At 44.9% G+C, this 20056-nt stretch overlaps 2 protein-coding genes across 2 annotated transcripts; both read right to left on the bottom strand.

Moving 5' to 3' along the window:
* Positions 1-263: 263 nt before the first annotated feature.
* On the bottom strand, positions 264-8339 carry LOC120031527 (synaptotagmin-11-like). The gene is made up of 4 exons (XM_038977317.1): positions 8306-8339; positions 2834-3747; positions 700-820; positions 264-574 (listed from the first exon to the last, which is right to left on the bottom strand). Exons 1-4 carry the CDS (start codon positions 8337-8339, stop codon positions 264-266), a joined length of 1380 nt encoding a protein of 459 aa, XP_038833245.1.
* Positions 8340-10358: 2019 nt separating this feature from the next.
* On the bottom strand, positions 10359-19812 carry LOC120031528 (mothers against decapentaplegic homolog 4-like). Its single transcript, XM_038977318.1, has 11 exons — positions 19663-19812; positions 18330-18570; positions 14354-14528; positions 14175-14198; positions 12946-13131; positions 12592-12795; positions 12389-12490; positions 12228-12284; positions 11887-12070; positions 11401-11708; positions 10359-11293 (listed from the first exon to the last, which is right to left on the bottom strand). Exons 2-11 carry the CDS (start codon positions 18564-18566, stop codon positions 11073-11075), a joined length of 1698 nt encoding a protein of 565 aa, XP_038833246.1. The 5' UTR covers positions 18567-18570; positions 19663-19812; the 3' UTR covers positions 10359-11072.
* Between the last annotated feature and the right edge of the window lie 244 nt (positions 19813-20056).

Below are 20056 nucleotides of genomic sequence, written 5' to 3'. Positions count from 1 at the left end.
TGTAGTGGTGTGGGTTATATATGTGTATGTTTATCTGTATGCATGTTTGTTACTTTGATTCGATCCTGTAATTGAACCTTAACCACTGTAAAGTCCACTGTACAAGTCCCACCAGGAATGTTGTTCATTTTTTGTTGGTATTATTCACAAGAGAAAGTATGGCATGAGGAAAAGCCACTCTCTCGGAAAGAAGTCCCTCTCTTCCCCTCCTCCACCTCCCCCTATACACAGGTAGAACTATATGCATTAGGTGGTGTGAGGAGCTAGTATTCACTGAGATTGTGCCACTTTGAGATCTGCCGACGGGGGTTTTCGCAGACCTCCCGCCAGTGGGCGGCGCCAGAGGGACAGGGGCTGTGCAGGCCGAGGGGCAGACGCCCCACCACCTCGTTCTTAGTGGTACGGTCAAAGTCGACCACCACAAACTCCACGGAGATCTCAGGGAGCAGCTCGGGGGGCACGTCGTAGATGAAGGACTCGTTGAAGACGGGGTTTAACGTGCACTTCTTCACGTGCGTCTTTTTCTTGGCGATGCGCTTGCGTCCGTAGAACACATTGACCTTCACATATGGGTCTAAGGGAGAGAAGGACATTTTGGAATATTGTCATATGTAAAGGGGACATCTGCACAAGCTCCGCTTTTTTAAATTGTCCACAGGCACACACGCACACACTGACATACACAGTGGTTGAACTCACTTCCAGACAGGCCAGAGATGTCCATCTTGGGCAGGTGTTTGGCCTTCAGCACCACCACACTGAGGCGGTGGGAGACAGGCTGGTAGGACAGAGACACCAACAGCTCCCCACGGCTCTCGCACTGCAGGAAGAGACAGACACATAGAGGATTTAACTATTGACTCATTCAAAAGGAACAATCATCAAACCCACCTACTCAGCCTTTAAGACACAATACAACAATGAAGCAGCCATAATCGTACAGTCATAGATTAAAAGAGTAATTGGGCACCAACTGCCAAGACAATAAAACTCAACAGTCTTTGGAATTATCTATTTGCCAACCTTGTTCTACATGCACAATTATAAACTGGGTGGTTCAAGCCCTGAATGCTGATTGGCTGTATGTCAAAACCTTTATTTTTACTGCTCTAATTACGTTGTTAACCAGTTTATTATAGCAATAAGTTTGTGGTATTTGTGGTTTGTGGTATACGGCCATTATACCTCGGCTAAGGGCTGCATCCAGGCACATTGCGGCTTGCCTAAGAACAGCCCTTAGCCGTGGTATATTGGCCATATACCACACCCACTCAGGCCTTATTGCTTAAATATACCATACATATCTGCGTGTGGAAACAGACTAGTGTGGTTCTTTTAGTGTTTCTGTGAGAAACAGCACAACGTATACAGTATAGCGGTTTGTATAATCTAGGTGTTCTGCATAGTAAGAGCAAGGAAATGAAACAATTAATCAGATAAACTGTGAACAAAATCTGTCATGTCTGGCCTTTACACTGTATATCCATATGAATGTAAATCAGATATTGGTACTGTATACATTAATACAGGTGACAGTAGGTAGACATGATGTATGATGCTACAGACCAGCACACACATGCACTTTCTCATATTCACTGACTTGCAATTGATTTCATATTATTCCAACCCATCACTAAAAGGGCAGTTTCTAATCTAATGATTATAAAATGAGGATTTGCTGAGAAAAATCCCTAGGTGAGTGTCCTGGTGATTGGTATGCTTATGATGGATTATTTCAATAAGCAAGAAAATGACATTGCTTTGATGAAGGTTGTTTGACCGAAAGCTTAGCCACAGAAATGTGCCCTGACGCCACTACAGTGAGCCAAAGTTCTCTTCTCATTCTAGTGTAGTTTTAATACACCTGCAACTTAGTATCCTACATTTTACATTTACATTTTAGTCATTTAGCAGACGCTCTTATCCAGAGCGACTTACAGTAGAGTGCATACATTTTATTACATTTTTTTTTTTTTTTTTTTTACATACTGAGACAAGGATATCCCTACTGGCCAAACCCTCCCTAACCCGGACGACGCTATGCCAATTGTGCGTCGCCCCACGGACCTCCCGGTTGTGGCCGACTGCGACAGAGCCTGGGCGCGAACCCAGCCCAGCCTGGGCGCGAACCCAGAGACTCTGGTGGCGCAGCTAGCACTGCGATGCAGTGCCCTAGACCACTGCGCCACCCGGGAGGCAATAGTCACTTATGAGGTTGATTCCCATGCATGGTGTATCGACTTCCCCCATGCTACTGCAATACCTTGCCCTCCACAATGAGTACTGAGGAACACTATCCGTTTTTACGATCAGAAGTCTTCTTTCAATGAGGAAGTAATAACCCCTGCATTGCATCCATACAAAACATATCAATCCCTTCTTATATTGAACAGCAGATGGGTTATACACAATGGCCACACAGTGAGGACTAGTGCCACAGGTACATGTAGGAACAAAAAACAAAACAAGTTCTTGGTGAGTCCGAGTTGGGTACACACTCACATGCTAACGTGTGGCTGTGATGGAGCCTGATGGATGGATGGCTGCATTGAGAGATTACATGGAGGCGTTGTTTCTGCCTCCTCAGTTTGGCTGCAGTTAAGACTTGAATGGGGACCGAATCAATAGAGACACATTGACCTTCCTGTCAGACAACCCCCTCTGTGTACTGCACTGCGCTCAATTCCATGTGTGTGTGTGTGTGTGTGTGTGTGTGTGTGTGTGTGTGTGTGTGTGTGTGTGTGAGCCGTGCCCCTACTTCTAAGAATGATTGATATGTCGGAATTGTCTGTTCATGCTTTTAAACATGTGTAGGTCGCCCCCCCTTCCTCACCTGCATGTTCCTCTTGCTGATTTGCTGGGTGATGTGCACCCGCCCCGTGCTGGGTTCCAACTCTGTCAGCGGGACCACCACCTCCCCTATGACATCATCTCGGGCGAAGCGGTCGAAGCTGAGCACCAGGAAGTGCAGCGTGAGCTCGGGCAGCGAGCTGTAGGCCACGCCATAGAACGTGAATGTCTCGTCAAACACCGGCTCCAGCGTCTTCCTCAGGACTCTGGTCTTCACCCGGTGCTTCTTCTCAGGGAGGATGGTCATCTTCACGTAGGGGTCGGAGCTGTTCCCCTGTTCGTCTACTGCAGGCAGGCCATGGGCTCCAACGATGGTCACCACCAAGGCCTTCTTAGGGAAGTTGTAGTCTAAAGCCAGGCTGAGGGAGCCCAGGCTGGCTTCAGGCTCTGATTCTGGGTCGGAGGACGCAGGGGTGAAAGGTGAAACGGTCTTACTGCTGTTCTCGCTACTGGTAGCTGAGCTATCCAGAGAGCAGTAGTCGGCCCTGACGGGCAGTGCCCGCTCCATTCTGGGCTGGCCAGCAGGGGGCACCAGGTGGCTCATCTGGAGATGGGTAGGAGCATCCAGGATGTTGTTCTCAGCATCCACCAGGACCATCCCGCGTCCACCACCCCTCTCTCTGTCTCTCTCCCCCTGCCACCCAGCACGCCTGGCCACCCGTACTATCCTCTTGCTGCTGCTGAGGGACTCTGGGTAGATACTGATGCCCTTCAGCATGTGGATGAACTTGTAGGGCGGGTCTTCAGCCGAGTCGGTGTACTGATCGCCATGGAGCTTGTAGCGGCCCATCACCCGGAGGTTGCGACGCTGGCAGAAGGACCACAGGAGAACCAGGATCACCACGGCAACCACCAGAGCCGCTGCACCGATAAAACCGGCCAGCACCGGTGACATGTCTAAAAGAGAGGGGAAGATAGAATGAGGTAACGCCTTTGCACAGTCTAGACTGGGATGTGTTTGCAATGTCTGGTGTAAGAAATATTCATACTGGAGTCTCTAAATAAAGTGGATAGTCAAACTGTCGGTTGCATTTAGCTCAGCCTTGAACTGAAACCAAGTGATGCAGTACTGAACATCAAATAGGAAATCATGTAACTGCCCTCCAGTGGCTCATTATTGTCAGGTAGGCTAAATAATGTAAGTCGTGTGACCACACCACCCAGGGTGACTCCACTCCACTGTGACTCAACACTGTGACTGTGCCATACAGCAGGAGTGACTTCACTACAGTGTCACAGAGCACAAGGCAAGGTGTGAGTGGGAAAGACATGAGCAATATGGACGTCATTCAACCAGGTGTCACCAGGCTGCTTAAATGTCAGCCGCCCACACCACACAAACACACACACACGCACACGCACACGCACACACACACACACACACACACACACACACACACACACACACACACACACACACACACACACACGCACTGCATGCAAGTGCAACTATGGCTGTCTGACTCTGGAGGGTAAAAAGGAGCATGGGGAGCAGTCTGTGGAAACACACACAGCCAGGTCAGGCTGCATACACACACACACAGACACAGAGACTTGTACAACTAACCTTGTGGGGACACACAATTCAGTCCCATTCAAAATCCTATTTTCCCTAACCCGAACCCTTACACTAACCCTAACCTTAACCCTAACCCTAAAACCTAACCTTAACCTTAACCCTAACCCTAAAACAAAAACCTTAACCCTAACCCTAGCTCCTAACCCTAAACCTAATTCTAACCATAAAACTAATTCTAACCTTAACCCTAAACCCCCTAGAAATAGCATTTGACCTTGTGGGGACCAACAAAATGTCCCCAGTTGATAAAAAATGTTTTACTGTTAATTTACTATAGTTAAACACATCCACACACACAGTCCACCTCTTTATTTAAGTCAGTAGTCATTTGCCTCCCTTAATTGATCCGGTGTGCTTTATCTAGCAGACAGACCATGTTCCAGGGCTGGTCATTACACCAGACTAGGTCGTGTATTGTCTGTCTCAATGTGTCTGGGAGGTATAGCCCCATACCCTGTCTCTGTGTGTGTGTCTCTGTGTATGTGTATGTGCGAGGGGTGAGGGTCTAAGTGTCTGTGCACATGCAGGTATGCATGAATCTATGTGTGACTGTGTGTGTGAGCCCCCACCAACTCATTTGATGCTAGTGGTGAGTGAGAGACTGTGACTATGTGCTGTGCGCACATGGTAAGGCTGACTGTGCTGATCCCAGCTGTAATGGGACTCAGTGGACAGAGCCTGCTGCAGCGGTGCGGGAGGGCCGGGAGAGGGCCCTTTGTTTGGCCAAGCCCCTGAAAAGAGACGCATTGTTGCCTTCCCCCCCCTTCACCCCACCACAGGGAACATTTCCCTAGCTGCGCTGTCCTTCGGAACATGTCACCATACTCCAATTGGTAAACTTGTCGGTCTATACAGTGAATGTGCATGAGCATGCACATATGTGATGCACGAGGCACACATGCATGCACACACTCTATCTTTCACCCTCTTTACCTCAGTTATCGAACTATATTTATATTACGTCTGTTTTTCTCTATCTCTCTCCCGTCTCCATTTTCATCTGTCTTTGTCTGTCTGTCTCTCCTCTCCCTCCTTCAACTGTCTGTCTCAACAAAATACTGTGCCCTTCCTTCCTGTTGTTGTTCATTGGCATTCTGGGTAGGGATACCAGGAGGATGATGTCAGATTTTGGAAGGAGCTTAATGCCAGCTGAGCCCGTTGCCCCGGAAACATACCCCAGGGGGATGGCAGTAGTGAGCTCTCAAATCTTCCACTTCAGTGGGTCCAGGCATTGTCCACAAATTGTGTTAAGTAAAAGCATAAATTGAGTGTACTGATTAACAGAACCAAAAATACCCTCTACTTAATTAGACACAATGCCAATCTCCTCAGTTCAGTTGTTTTTTCTGTGGATAACTTTAAAGAGATTTTTTTCTGTGGGTTCCATCTTTTAGCCTTCTGCATAACCCATTTCCGATCCTTCATCAAGAAAAAGAGCTCAGGTTGATTTGCAAGGAATTATGCAATTATATCTAACCATACATGCCGAGTTCAAGATATCCTTCTTGTATAAATATGCACAGATACTGTCAGTGGCATCATGCCTATAGGGGACACAAAGGCATGTGCCCCCTAAGATTTGTCATGTTTAAAAATTATTTATAAAAAGATATGTTAGCGGTACTTTGCGCAGGGGTCACACTGACTGGATGAGGCAAAGTGTACCCTCCTACCTATTCTCCCCTAGTAAGTGGTTCCTTCCAAGGTGCACAGAGCAAAGAGATGCCTCGGCAGGACGCTAGATACTCTAGTGTGTGAGGTATCGTCAGTGGAGGAGGAGAGAGTGTAGAGTGACACACACAGTGTTTGATTTGATTTTAGCCATTTCCAGTGCCTGACCCTGCCACTTTGTTTGATAAACTGAGTAATTGGGCTGGGGAAATGTAACCACTGTTCATAGACAGAGTTATGCATGCAAAGATTGACAGACATTTTGATTGTTCTTTTCAAAACTCAAATGACAATAAATAGATACATAACTGACTAAAATTGCTTTAATTATTGGGTTATTATACTATATGCCCGTGTGGCAGTTGTACTAAACTTCTAAGGCAAAATGGTTCTTAAAGAATCAATGTGCATCCTTAATTAAAATGACAATTGAACAGGTAAGGAGATATGCTTAGATAAGGAGATTAGGAGGTAAGAAGATATGCTTAGATAATTTATGCAGAAAAATAGACATAGTTTTGACATATAATTAGTCATAATGACTATGGCTCTAGATTGCAAGAAAAAGCTGTTTCTGGTGTTTGAAGAATGCAAAATTATCCAACTTCTGACCAACTGACTGTCTTTCTTTCTGCCTGGCACCGATTGGTACAGCATAAACCCCATCATCCACCAGCCTGGGAAACAGTGCTGAGTGACCATGGAGCACTGAGAGACAATCTGTCTGCATTGGCAACATGTCTTATTGTATACTGCCTGTGAAAATAAGATTCAGTTGATTTGCAGAACTCAGATTGTGATGTGGACCAGATGTGTCTTAATCCTGATGAGTGACCCAGATTAGATCACTGGCTGTAATCTGGGTTTCTGGGGCCTGTTAGGCTAAATTGCAGATATCCAACTCCAGTACTCTCTTGTTTCTTTGCTGCCATGAAATGTTCTGCTGCATCCGGCAGGCTCAGGGCCAACATTCTGTTTGCAATAACACATCTCTAACACTCAAGCCTTGATTGCACAACTGTTTATCTTGAGCCTGTTTGAGATGAAAGGCCAACTGCTTGTTGTAATGAGGTTCTTCAAGCAGTTCAATGTTTAGATGCTCTTGATGGTTTAATCTTAAATCAACCAAGAAATGTGAGAATGCATTTATTAACAAAAGCCTCCTCTTCCGCATGGACATTAATCAACTCCAATAGGTTACAGGCCCATTCCTGGCAGTGTTAATATGCTTATTGCTTTATATTTCCTTGGTTTTTAGGGTTTAGAACAATCCGTTTTGTTTCTGCACTTGGGTTGTCCTATTCTTCTGATGATATAATATCCATAACCCTCCCCATTCCCCATCACCTATTCATGTCACTTGCTGAGAGGGTCTGGCACTGTTTGGGTCACCAACACCCCCTGCCTTCAGAGCACTACACGTCTTATTATGGCAATGTGGCATTAAACTACTGTTCAGGGATCTTCATTTAAAGCTCGAGGTCTGATCCAATGAAAATATGTCCATTTGGCCAAGCTCCTAGTTCAGGGATGCTTGCTTTAACAAAAACAAAGGAACGGGGGCTGGCGATGCTTATGCAGGAATAGACATCACGTCATCCTATCCACCCCATCCTTCCCGCACATTGAAGACCACGGGGAGAAGTGACAATGTTGCGAATGGGCCGCAGTACTCAATATATTTTGATAGAATAGGCCTACAATTATTATGATGTTGGACCAAATTACTCACTGATTGAAAACAAATAATTTCATAATAGCAAATACTGTAATAATAGGCTCTCACTGGGCACACACTGGTTGAATCAACGTTGTTTTCACGTCATTTCAATGAAATTAAATTGAACCAACGTGGAATAGACGTTGAATTGATTGACGTCTGTGCCTAGTAATGTTACTATCTCTGTTGAACAGGCCTGTGTAATCAGTTTCGTTCAATTTCCAAATTACATTCGATGCTATTTACATTAACATAGGCCATGGTAATGAATAAATGTCAAATTTACATTTGGCAATCTTTGATGATAGCAATAAACTTAATAATGCTATTTGGGTGTGTTCACTCTCATATGGCCTTATTTCTAAAACGAATGGGCATTATTTTAACATTTTGCGTAATGTAAATACAAGACATCATATAACGTTAACGTCTGACGACACAATAAACAAAATGCCAAATAATTCCGGAAAATGTCTGCTACTTACCATATGCAGGTCGTAATTCTGTAATCTCAGCCATTTTGAGAATTAACGCAGGATGCTTTACTGGCCGCCCAGATAAAAAGGGTAAATGAAAGACTATAAAGATGGTTTGTCCCTATTTTATATCCATAGAGAATGAGTAACGATACTTCAACCAAATATCCAGTAATTGAGCTCACAGGTTAATAAATAATGATTGTCTTCCTCTTTTCATATGGTCTATTCGCTCTCTATACGCCAAACTCAATGATGCTATTATATCTCGGATGCTGCGTGGGGCTCGAGACTGGTACTCACGAACTCGCAGGAGGGTTTATACCCGCCCCCGGGTGGCGTCAGAATGTCATTTTTTTCTTGTATGATAGTGTATGTATGTAAATGACCAACTACTGGTGGATGGGTAGCACACTTTCATTCAAATAATTGCTTGGCCACATTATACAATAGATCTAAGGATCATACAGATTTTATAAAAACGGTTTAATTCTTGGCAAACTTTGGAATAGTTATAACATACATACAGCATTTGGAAAGCACATCATTTTACATAACAACCCCCCCCCCACTAAAACAACCATTATAACTCACTTGATTACCATTAGGAGCTTGAGGAGAAGCAGAGACCCTCATGTGTGTTTTATAAGTGTCCCAAATTAGACATAAATAAACATATAAAACAACACATTTGTTTTATAAACCGCTATATTCTGGATATATCATTTGGTGAAGTAAACCAGTTACAGGCCCTACATCAACATGGATGGACTGCAAATGCACGTAGTACCCAGAAAGTTCACTAGGTGTCCTACTGGACACATTTAATACAGCCAATGAAGTCATCCTGTGTGACATGAGGCTTTTTGCATGAGCATGAGGCTTTTTGTTTTCTCACTTTACTAACACACAATCTTAAATTGCAGTAGATACATCACTTTGGCTGACAAGAGGCGCATTGAAGCAGGAATGTACTGAGAAAATCAACAAATGAAAGCCGTTTTTTTCTGTGGGGTTTGTAATCTTTGTCAGTACTTCAAAATTAAGGCACCAATTTAATTAATTACCTATTATTTAATTAGGCCTAGAAGTACTTTAAAGGCATATCTTGGCATACATCAACACAAATACATGCTTTGGTTGAACAAAGGCAGGACACAAAAGGTTTTATGGCCATAAAATAGCAGTGAAAAATCTTTCACTTTCTGACAACTTTGGTCTGTTTATCTGAACGAACAAAACGTTACAAATCCTGTGTAGAACCTTCCATCAATAAATATAATCAATGAGATTCTTGATATTCCATTTCTTGTTTTTGGTAGCTATACTGAACACAAATATAAACGCAACATGCAACAATTTAAAAGATTTTTCTGAGCCACAGTTCATATAAGGAAATCAGTCAATTGAAATAAATTCATTAGGCCCTAATCTATGGATTTCACATGACTGGGCAGGGGAGCAGCCATGGGTGGGCCTAGGAGCACATAGGCCCACCCACTTCGGAGCCAGGCTCAACCAATGGGAAGCCAGACCCAGACAATCAGAATTTGTTTTTCCCACAAGAAGGGCTTTATTACAGACAGAAATACCCCACTCCCAGAATATCCCGCAGGTGAAGAAGCCGGATGTGGAGGTCCTGGGCTGGCGTGGTTACATGCGAACTGCGGTTGTGAGGCTGGTTGGACGTACTGCCAAATTCTCAAAAACGACATTGGAGGTTGCTTATGGCAGAGAATTGAATTCTCTGGCAACAGCTCTGGTGGACATTCTTGCAGTTATCATGACAATTGCACACTCCCTCAAAACTTGAGACATCTGTGGCATTGTGTTGTGTGACAACTGCACATTTTAGAGTGTCCTTTCATTGTCCTCAGCACAAGGTGCACCTGTGTAATGATCATGCTTCCAATCAGCTTCTTGATATGACACACTTCTTAGGTGGATGGATTATCTTGACAAAGGCTAAAATGCCCACCAACATGAATGTAAACAAATTTGTGCACAACATTTTAGAAAAATAAGCTTTTTGTGCGTATAGAACATTTCTGGGATTTCATGAAACACGGGACCAACACTTTACATGTTGCGTTTTATATTTTTGTTCAGTATAAATATAACTGAGTCACATGATGCAGGTTAATGAAAAATACTGATAAGAGAAAAGGTTGATGGAGATTGTGGTGACTATTATTTCAATTTCTCCCTGAAGAACAAACAGACCCTACTGAAGGCAGTTAAAGGACAGCAGCATTCTCCAGATGCAATATACCTGTCTGAGTCTGCTGCCCTGTAATCAAGGCATCATTCTAACACTGCTTAAGTGAGAATCCACTGCAGCACATGTGCTATCATTCTGACTTTCTGAACAATTCCAAAAGTGTTTTATCCAGGCAGGATACCAGGTCATTGGCGGTGCGAGGCCAGTTTCCATTGTTGTGACACAGTCCATCCCTTACAGTCTCTACCACTACTAAAAAGCATTGATGCCTTTAGTGCAAGTTCCAGTCTCTGTGAAAAGATTGGCTGTTGAGCAAGTACATTTTGCAGTCTAAACTGCTTCAGGAAAATCAGGCGATTCAAACAAGAAAATATATAAAAGCATTAAAATACCTTTTCGATAGAAGTTCGATAGAAGTTTCTATTAAAGTCTACAATCTTTGTTTCAGGTGCTGAGGAAAAAGATATCCAATCCAAAACGTACTGTAGTGTTCATGAAGGTTATCATCCAAACCAAGCAACTGAGACACCTCTCTCTCACATACAACCACACTGCTTAGTTGACATGTCCATGTCCTCCTAGGTCAGCCAGAGGCATGGTGTGCAGCACCTCATCCAGCAGCTGCAGGGCACGGTGCAGGTGGACCTCCACCCAGCAGGGGGTGTGCTTGATGCTCTGCCGGGGGTAGTCGGGCCCCCAGCCCTTCACAAAGCTGAGCCGCAGGATACACAGCCGCCGCAGGTCGTCCACACCTATCCCAGCTGCCGCCGACAGACCTGGGAGAAGAGAGATTTACTGAGTGATTAAGAGAGCGAGAGAGGAAAAAAAGAAAGAGCGCAAGAGAGAAAGAAAGAGAGTGAGAGAGAAGGACAGAAGCACTCACTGACTGCAGGGGCGATTCCCCCCACACTGCCAGGCCCTGGGATGTTGCCTGCCACTGCTGCAGCCTGTGCTGCTGCTGCAGCCTGGGCCGTGGCTGCCTGCTGCTGCATCTGCCTGTGGCACTGACGCAGGTCAAACACCTTCATGTAGGCCCCAGGGTAGATCTTGTGAACTGCGTCTCCCGGGGCTCGCCCCGCCTCCCGGTCCAGGTAGTAGCTCTGTACGAACACTGCATGGTCGCTAAGGCAACGCATCCACACATCCCCCTCACCACGACACTCTAACTGCACCCCCTTCCCAATGTGCAACCTGTGAAATGGAGATAGGAGTTCACACTAGTGAAGAGAAAATCACAGACACTGGGGATTGTATTTATTTCTATACAGGCGATAAATACATGTTTGCCCTGTGTATTCTGCAACCCAACAAAGTTCTCCAATAGCTAGCGGTTAGGCAAGGTGGGTATATTAGGGGCACGCTGATAGACCTGGCTCTCTCGCTGGCGTCGGTGCGGTGCACGTTGCTGAGCTGGCCCAGACAGAAGCGGTCGCCCCCCGAGGGGTCCACGTATCCGTCCACTGTCACCACGGGGCAGTTAGCCAGGACCTTGAACATCTCCCCAACCTGGATGTCCATCTCAAAGTAGGAGATGGAGCACCAGAACTCTGGACCTGGCAACACACACAGCATGAAATATAATATGAAACATTGCTAAATGGCTGCCATGTGTCCCTCATGTGGGTACTGTACATTGGTGGTGGATGGGGTGAGATGCCCAACACCATGTGTGGGTAAGTGTGTGTGAGTTGGTAAACGTTGTGTGTGTACCTGGATGGTTGGAGACTGGCTGAGGAAAGGCGGGTGCGCTGTGATGTTGCTGAGACCCTTTTAAGAGAAATTAATTAGCAAATATAACAACGCTACCATATACATATAGTAACAGTCCTGCATTTCTGACAGAAAGATTGATTGACAGGTGATTGACATACAGAAGTGGTTGGGGTGGTGCAGTGGTGGTTGCTGGTGGCCACGCCCATTCTGCTGGGGTCCTACAGGGGTATAGGAGGCCGTGCTGGTGCCTGTCCAGGTCGCTGGAAGATTGTGAATGAAGAGAACAAACAGAGTTGAAACTGACACCATGGAATTGACACCATCTCTGTGACACTGCCAACCTGGTTTGTTAGTAACTCACTGTGATAAGAGCTCTGTGTCTGTGTGTGTTTGGAGCTGCTGCTGTAGTCACTCTGGCTGTGAGGGGTAGGGGGCTGGGAGGGTGGTCCGTGTGTGGGGGTGGTGGGGGGCGGCGTCTGGGGCATGCCCTGGATCTGGGGAGAGGCGATCTGGAGCAGGCCCTCGCCGTGGACCCCAGACATGGGCCCCATCATGGAGCTGCTCACTGGAGGAGGGAGATGGGGGAAGGGGAATAAAGGATGGAAATTGTAAGGGATAGAGTTAGACATGAAAGCAAAAGAGTCTAGTTCTTCTCAGCTGAATTGCTTGTACGGTAGTACTTCTTATTACCAGGTTCAGTTTTAGTTTATCTCACCTGGCGGAGAGAGGGGCATGCTGGGGTAGAGGTTGACGGAGGATGGGGCGCGGGGCAGCTCAGGGGGCATCTGCAGAGGGGGGAGGGGCTGGTTGTAGTGCTCGGGCTGGGGGGGCATCCTGGAGGGGAGGTCCATCTCAAAACAGTCATGGATGTACTCCTCTTTGATCAGCCGACCTGGAGGACCTTGTAATGAAGGGATGGGGGAGAAAGAGAGAGAGACAGAGTGGGAGGGAGAGAGAGGGAGGGATGGATAAGGAGAGAAACAGAGAAACAGAAAGCAAGAGAGAGAGAGATAGAGATAGACAGAGACAGGCAGAAATCAGGCATGAGTCATGTCATGTTATTATTGTCACACCCTGATCTGTTTCACCTGTCTTTGTGATTGTCTCCACCCCCTTCCAGGTGTCGCCCATCTTCCCCATTATCCCCTGTGTATTTATACCTGTGTTCTCCGTTTGTCTGTTGCCAGTTCGTCTTGTTTGTCAAGTCAACCAGCGTTTTTGTCTCAGCTCCTGCTTTTCCCAGTCTCTCTTTTTCTCGCCCTCCTGGCTTTGACCCTTGCCTGTCCTGACTCTGGGCCCGCCTGCCTGACCCCTCTGCCTGCCCCTGCCCCTGACCCTGCCTGTGGACCTGTACCTTTTCCCCACCTCTGGTTTATTGACCTCTGCCTACCCTGACCCTGAGCCTGCCTGCCGTCTGGTACCGTTGCCCCACCTCTGGTTTACTGACCCCTGCCTGCCTTGACATGTCTATTGCCTGCCCCTGTTGAATTATTAAACCATTGTTAATTCGACATTGTCTGCATCTGGGTCTTATCTTCATACCTGATAATTATTATATTTTCGATTCATGAATGGATACATTTTGAATAAATTCCGGAATTTACTGTAATGTAGATCAAATTGATGGATGGTATTTATTGTTGCCTCTATCTGAGAGTGATTTTTGCCCTGTCATGCAGCCTGTGACACCTTGTTGCAATTTGATTGAGGTGTCCTACTTGTAGTGTAGACTAGCTCAGACAGGTATGAATCTGGCTGGTTTAGAAGCTCTGCATTCCATATTTTTCGTCAGATTGCCAAGAGCACATCTACAGTATATCTGTATAGTAGTATTGCCTGTGCACTTTGGGAAATGCGATAAAAACAGATTTGTTAGAATGCCTCGCTATTGCTTATTACCATTTTGATGTTTGATGATGCTGAAAATAGTGTTTTCCTCCTCACCTGCATTTTGAATGCTGAGACCAACTTGAGGAGAGGGACAGAAAGGGAATCAAAGTTAGAAACAGGATGGTAGTGCTGAAAAAGCCTGTGACCCAAAGAGCCTGTCAACAACTTCATATTCCCCTTCCCCATTTGTGCTTCTGTTTCATTAGAGGAAGTGAAATTGTGAACAGACGCACCAATGCCTGGCGATACCACTCTCTCGTAGTGGTAGGGGTTGACACACACGTTGTCATACTTCAGGTCAAAGGCAAACTGGCAGAACTTGACGTGCTTCAGTTCATTCTTGTGGAGGTCTGGCCAGCGCCAGAGCCTAGCGTAGATCACATGGGGGAACCCTTTCCTCCCAGCTACCTGGATCGAGAGAGGAGAGAGAATGGAGAATGAGGGCATGGAGGTATTCCTTTCCAACATCCATCCAGGAATTTTAGGGTGATTATTTACAATAGGATGGTGGGTCTCAGAAAGGGAATGGGGGACAGTATGGAGGCTTTGACGGGGTTGGAAATTGAGCATGAAGGGAGTGTAACTGTGGGGAATCTAAGTGGAGGGGAACAAGGGAAAGAAACGGAGAGAAAAGACGGGAGAGGGAGAATGAGAAGGAGGAGAGCAAGAGGGAGCTGGTAGACAGGGAGTGGTCGAGGAAACAGGTCATGAATGGAAATTTACATCAATGTTAAACACACTCTCATACACACACACTCTCTCCAGGCACACACTCTGGGTGGGGAGGAATAGCCTTGGAGCCATTAAAACATCTCAGATTGAGATGAATAGCACAAATAGTGACTATCTGAGTATTTGCTATTGAGGAAGAGTGTGAGTGTGACAAAAGAGGGAGCTGGTATAGGGTTAACTCAACAAGCTGAGCTGGAGAGGAATGACATTGTCTCACCTTTTCTGTGTGTGTGTGTGTGTGTGTGTGTGTGTGTGTGTGTGTGTGTGTGTGTGTGTGTGTGTGTGTGTGTGTGTGTGTGTATGTGTGTGTGTGTGTGCGTGCGTGTGTGTGACAGGCAGAGAGAGAGAGATCAGTATTTTGGGATCAACATACCCTTTCTCCACTAACATAAAGAGAAAGCCAAAATGGACTCCGTAAACTTTTACCTTTTAATTTTTATTATTCTTTCTTCTTGAAAACCAAAGTGACCTTCCTCAGACAAAGAGTCAGAGCTGGCAGAGTGCCAGCCCAATTCCAGCCAGCAGACTGACAAACACACACACAGCCTACAGTCCTGAACAGAGAATAATACAGTACATTCTCATATCTAGTTCTCACACATCACATTAATAAGTGTCACTAACATCCGTATATCCACAGGCAATCTCAATTGTAGAAACTGTTGATGTAAGTCAAAACCTGCATTCAATAATAAACACTTTTCTCTCTCTCATAATCACAATCTCACACACACACAGAAAATACTGTGGTATGTCTGAGATTACAAATATACTTCCACAAACTTTAACATTGAAAAACTCCAGGCACAAACACACACACGTACGCACACACACACCAGAGACAGACAGGCTTAATTTAACCCTGCCCCTTTCCTGTGTCTCAGACAAAACAACCCGCTCTACCCCTCCAGTACTCCCTCCCTCTCTCTCCCTCACAAGAGCTGGGGGAGGGGAACTCCCTCTGTCTCCTTCTCTCTAATTCCCTTGCTCTCTCTGTAAGCAACTTGTGGGTTAGACTTCTACATATTCAATAGTATGTTCATTCTCTAGAAGTTAGCCTATAGGGAGACCTAAACCCCTTGACCTTTTTCTCCTGTTCCTCCTCCCTGAAGTGTGTAAGTAACCCACGTGTTGAATGATTCACTTGTTGAGTTCCAATCTCATCACGGACAACTTAGCTAATTAGTAACTTTTCAACTACTTACTACTATTTTTCTACTTTTTAACTACTTAGCACATTAGCTAACCCTTCCCCTAACCTTAACCCTTTTAGCTAACTCTTCCCCTAAACTTAACCCTAACAGCCACGTAGTTAGAATTCGTAACATATCATAAGTTTAGAAAATTCATAACATATTGTACGTTTTGCAAATTCATAACATATAATACGAATTGTAATTCGTAAAATATCATACGGAATGGCTGATAGACATCCACAAATGAATATATACCATACGAAACGTAACATATCATACTAAATTAAGTGTCTCGGATTTACGTACAGAATAATATGAAATGCTCTGACACCAGGTTGCACACACATGGTATGGGCTTAAAAAAAAGGAAGACACCTGTACCATGTCAGATATAGTGTTGAAATGTATTCAGGTTTGATTTTGCGTCACAATATTACACTTTATATACATCACAGAAGACTGAAATATGACAAAATCGTTTGACATAGAAACACCGGATAATTGCCCAAACAAGCGTGTCTCTGTGAAATGTCAACGGAGCGCTGAGCGTATAACAAGCTTTTTATTTTCAAAGCATTTTACATTTAATTAGTCTTGTGTCATGATAACTTTGCTTTTTGCGACCAGCAGAAACAACTTTGAAGACAACGACCTCAAAATGTAAAATCCTCAAAAGTTGTTACGAGAAACATGCACCGCTATGTCAACAAAGCTCAGTGCTTATTATCGGATGTATTAGGTTACTGTTAATGAAATGTTAGAGAAAGACCCCACTGAACGATTCAAAACATGAATAATCATATTTGTCTTGGTAAAATGTATTTTATAACATAAGGAAGTGAATTTCATCACCAAAGAGTGGGTGGACACCCTAAATTATATTAGCTGGCTAGCCAGATCGATAGCTAGCTAGCTAAGTTAGCTAGCTAACAAGCTAGCAACAAACCAAAACATTGTCAGAAAGTTGCTTTTAGTTCCTGGCTTGCTAGATTTACATATCCTAAATACATTTTTTAACGAATGGGTTTTTTGGTGCAAAACATAAGAGCAGGTAACGTTGCTGCATGCAGACTGATGTTTTGTTTATACTTTTTCATTATGACAAGGACAAGTTTGATGTCTGAGAACAACAATAGAATGTTCATGATTTAACGCGTGCCAAAACAGGTAAGATGATAAGGGACGTTTACTGAGGGGTTGGCGGGACTTTTAAACATACACTATGTATACAAAAGTATGTGGACACACCTTCAAATGAGTGTTTGGCTATTTCAGCCACACCCGTTGCTTACAGGTGTATAAAATCACACAGCCATAGACAAACATTGGCAGTAGAATGGCCTTACTGAAGAGCTCAGTGACTTTCAACGTGTTCAGTTCGTCAAATGCCTGCCCTGCTAGAGCTGCCCCAGTCAACTGTAAGTGCTTTTATTGTGAAGTGGAAACGTCTAGGAGCAACAACGGCTCAGCCGATGCAGTGCCAACTGTAAAGTTTGGTGGAGGAGGAATAATGGTCTGGGGCTATTTTTCATGGTTCGGGCTAGGCCCCTTAGTTCCAGTGAAGGGTAATATTAATTCTACAGCATACAATGACATTCTAGACAGTTCTGTGCTTCCAACTTTGTGGCAACAGTTTGGGGAATGCCCTTACCTGTTTCAGCATGACAATGCCCCCGTGCACAAAGCGAGGTCATTAGCAGAAATGGTTTGCCGAGATCGGTGTGGAAAAACTTCACTGGCCTGCACAGAGCCCTGACCATAAACCCCGTCGAACACCTTTGGGATGCATTGGAACGCCGACTGCGAGCCAGGCCTAATCGCCCAACATCAGTGCCTGACCTCACTAATGCTCTTGAGGCTGAATGGAAGCAAGTCCCCGTAGCAATGTTCCAGTGGGAAAGCCTTCCCAGAAGAGTAGAGGCTGTTATAGCAGAGAAGGGGGAACCAACTCCATTTTAATGTCCATGATTTTGGAATGAGATGTTCGACAAGCAGATGTCCACCTACCTTTGATCATGTAGTGTATTACCACAATCATGACTGGCTGAAATAAAAGTATAGGCTTTGTTGCTGGCAGTACCTGAAAGGTGTATTAGTCAGTCATCAAAAGCGACCAGCTATTGGTCACTGAGTTGACAGAGTCTTTGTGCCATACCACCAATAACAATTCATCAGTGAATAATTAATTAATGAGAGCCACTGATTTCATAAACAGTCCCTCTATAATCAGTGATACCATACCGGCCTAGGCCTCATTCAATCCAACATAACAGTAGCCTACCTGCAGGCGTCCATCAAGCGTCCTCTGGATGGTGACACACTTGCTGGGGTGAACTCCGTTAGTGGTGATGGCGGTGATGAGCGAGTCCAGCTCATCCTTCTTCTCCTTCAGCTTCTTTACCAGGCTCTCTATGGCACGCTTGGCAAAGCCCTCGTTCTCACCGCCCTGTCGGTGGCACATGAGGCTGTGCACGATGCTCAGGCAGGCATCGTTACTGTTGGGGGGGTTCACTGACATCTCCCTGGGTTGAGGGGGGTTGGAGAGGAGGAGGTGAGAGACCACTATGGTGAAGCAACCAAATGCAATTGATTTATTTGATTGTTTGATCACTGACACAACACTAAAGTCTGGACCTGAGATGGTACTTTAGATCAAGGTTCAAGTCATAGGCTATCAGCAACCAAGGTCCCTATAACAATCCAATAACAACTTTACCAGTATTAACAACACAAAATGTATGGGACTTTTACAGAGCAGAAGATACAAAGCAGGCCATGTAAACACAGAATTGAGTAGGCCAAAATGACTTGATGCTTAAATAGGTATTTACTACTTATTTGAAAATACATTACATTAACCTAAAGAAAATGGACATTCTTATGATCCATGTGAAGTGTAGGGCGGCAGGTAGCCTAGCGGTTAAGAGCGTATGGCCAGTAACCAAACGGGTACTGGATTGATCCCCAAGCCGACCAGGTGAAACATCTGTCGATGTGCCCTTGAGCAAGGCACTTAACCCTAACTGCTCTTGTAAGTCGCTCTGGATAAGAGTCTGCTAAACTATGTAAATGTAGGTGACTGAGTGTGACATATGTTGTTTACAAACATCCCTCCATGTGTGTCATACTAGTGATGAAGTTGAACTTGTTTTGCTTTGCACAACTAGTCTGAAAAAAACAATAATGCAGAAAATGTGTGATTTCCTAAAGTAGGCTATATAACAATCCACTTTGATAACAATAATATAACTTTAATAAACTATAATAAACATACATGCTCCACTCAAGAAATTCTAAGAGCATTTAGGAGGTCAAAAGTAATTTGTTTACATGTTTACAAAAGCATGTAGGCCTACTGGGGGAAAACACAATCACCTCTACAAGCAAAGCAACGTTATGTGTAGGCTACTTGTAGGCTACAGTGTACACAGTACTTTGACAGAGGATAGACACATTGACTTGAGAGTAGTTGGATGGGGGGGTGGCTCTGTCTTGGCTGTCTGTCTCACTAACTGTAGGCTATAGGTCTGTCAACAATCCATGTGACTCAGACTGGTTTGGTCAGCTAAAAAATCCCTATGGGAATAATCAATACCAAAATGTAGTTTACTTACAAATCAACAGGAGAACTGGACAAATATGTAGAGGGAGCTCTGAAGCAGTATTCCAAATGTATTTCCCCCTTTACCCCTCTCTCTGTTGAGCTGTCTGTCTGGACTATTGTCAGTCTATCACCCTCTCTCGCTCCCTTCGTTCATCCTGCTGCTCCCTCGGCTCCTCTCTAGTTTGCTTGCAATAACAAAAGGGGGAGAGAGAGAACATCGTACGCGTGAGTTGTCTCGGGCAAAAATTGGAGCCAATCGCTGCGCCCGTTTCATTCCAGACGGTGGGGCTCTCCGCCAACTATGACGCTGCTCTCTTACAGCTACCAGCCAGCCACCGGGGGCTGATGTCTGTCTGGGTTGCTTGTTGATTGACAGGTCTGTGCGGCCGATTTTTTTTTTAAAG

Source organism: Salvelinus namaycush, chromosome 37 (genome assembly GCF_016432855.1).
Source record: "Salvelinus namaycush isolate Seneca chromosome 37, SaNama_1.0, whole genome shotgun sequence".
Classification (NCBI taxonomy): domain Eukaryota; kingdom Metazoa; phylum Chordata; class Actinopteri; order Salmoniformes; family Salmonidae; genus Salvelinus; species Salvelinus namaycush.
Note: the sequence above shows the minus strand (reverse complement) of the source record. Positions and strands in the feature narration are given on the sequence as shown.